The sequence below is a fragment of the Propithecus coquereli genome, unplaced genomic scaffold (genome assembly GCF_000956105.1).
Source record: "Propithecus coquereli isolate 6110/MARCELLA unplaced genomic scaffold, Pcoq_1.0 Scaffold520, whole genome shotgun sequence".
Taxonomy (NCBI): domain Eukaryota; kingdom Metazoa; phylum Chordata; class Mammalia; order Primates; family Indriidae; genus Propithecus; species Propithecus coquereli.
The window spans coordinates 259,179-261,033 of NW_012151064.1; the positions used below are offsets into that span (position 1 = coordinate 259,179).

Below are 1,855 nucleotides of genomic sequence, written 5' to 3' on the forward strand. Positions count from 1 at the left end.
TATAACAGAGGCTGATATGTCTTAGAGAAATGAGAAATAATAAATTCCAAGGTCTACAAAACTGAAGACTACAATTGGGACCATTTTTGATTCTGTTAAGGTACCAGCTCCTCCATTTGAGACTTTGATTAATTTGAAAAAACTTTGTCCCATCTGACCTCAATTATAACTTTGTAAGTATTATAGGTAAACTTGCATACTATTAATATACAAATCTTATTGGTACAGAAGTATAGCTCAGTGATATGGATGAGAAATTTCATAGCTCATATCAGAATAAAGAAAGAAAAGACAGATTTTAATAGAAAAGAAAATGTCTTACTTGGTTAAGAATGTCTTGTTTCTGTGCATGCAAGGAAAGAAAGAATACATGTGTTAATGTAAGATAATTTATACTCATTATCTCATATCTCTGATAATTTAACAAAAAGTCCAAGTTTACAGATTGATTTTAAAACATAGCTTAGATCCATAGGTCTCAAAATACGGTTCCAAAACAGTGGCATCAGCATAAACTGGGAAATTAATAGAAATGCCAATTATTGAGCCCCACCCCAGAAACATTGGATCAGAAACTAAGGGGTGGGGGGAGGCAGGCAACAATGTATGTTTTAACAAGCCCCCCAGGTGACTCTGATGCACATTAAAATTTGCGAACAAATGACTAGATCAATCTTTGAATTTAATATGCAAACAATCCTGACATGAGATAAATATAATGAATAACACATGCAGTATGATTAAAATCTTACAGAGAAGATTAATGAAAATATACCAGGGTGTATAAAGATATATTAGATTATGAATACTTATTCCTTACTCCTAAGGTTTTCCTTCTATTAGCATAACATAACTAGTCTCTCTCTATGCCCTTAAAGATTATATCTTTCTATATATTTCTATACCTTCTTCCCATTTCTTAGATGTCAATGAAACAATTTGGATTTGAATTTGAAATCCAAGACCAAAAGAAAAAAAAATGACATGCAATATCAAACTGGTTCCCATACTACCAAATTCCACAATCCTCAGGAGATTATTTATATGACCTATGTTTCACTGTGAACTCTCCCACTAAGACTGGATCTCTACTACAGATGAGCAGTAATCATACTCTCAACCTTATACTATTCACATAAGATTGGTGGAAACTAATAAGACTCTCTTACCTTGTCAGGCATGAGTCAGTAATAATTATGTGTACTGGGATATGCCACACTTATTACACAAGCAATGTCGTCCAGCCTTTCTCTTCAACTTCTTCCTATCTACCAGGCATCTTCCTCTCATCCAATGGCCTGGTCAGTTAAGTGAAGAGCAAAGGCCTTGGCCTTAAACTGGGATACTAGAAAATTAGGTTGTAATTGTGGTAACTGTCATGAACTACCTGGTTAATCTTGGAAAAGTCATTTTACTTTTCTTAAAATGAATTATTGCATTTAAAACCTCTGTAATTTTATTAATTTGGGAATTTCAAGTTCTTTTCAACATTTTGATTCCTACAGAATCTTTAAGGCTATTGTTTAGATTCCTCTTACTTGTTTCTTTAAAGAATGATTATCAAATTATCATTAAAAGATAGGAATTAAAAATAAATGATTCATTCATATACTTACTACTTCCTCTACATTAAAATAGAATTAAACAGGTCACATTTCCTGTTTTATACGCAGAACTGTTAAAATTCAGTAATTCAAGTAAATTATAAGCAAAATAATGCATCTACCATTTCAATAGCTTTAACTTTGTAAGAAGACAAGCAATTTAAGGGATATTCTCTCTTGGCAAATACCTTTTTTATGAATGATACAAGCGATCTTCATTTTATAAAACAAGAGAGTAAATATTCATTCTA

At 31.8% G+C, this 1,855-nt stretch overlaps 1 protein-coding gene across 1 annotated transcript in view; it reads right to left on the reverse strand.

Annotated features, from left to right (window-relative positions):
• Window positions 1–1,855, reverse strand: part of DGKB (diacylglycerol kinase, beta 90kDa) — a gene marked incomplete at its 3' end in the record, with an annotated part of 269,792 nt that overhangs the window by 164,575 nt on the left and 103,362 nt on the right. Inside the window, exon 5 of the mRNA XM_012656843.1 lies at window positions 323–343. Coding sequence (XP_012512297.1) covers window positions 323–343 — 21 coding nt within the window. The remainder of the gene's footprint in view (window positions 1–322; window positions 344–1,855) is intronic.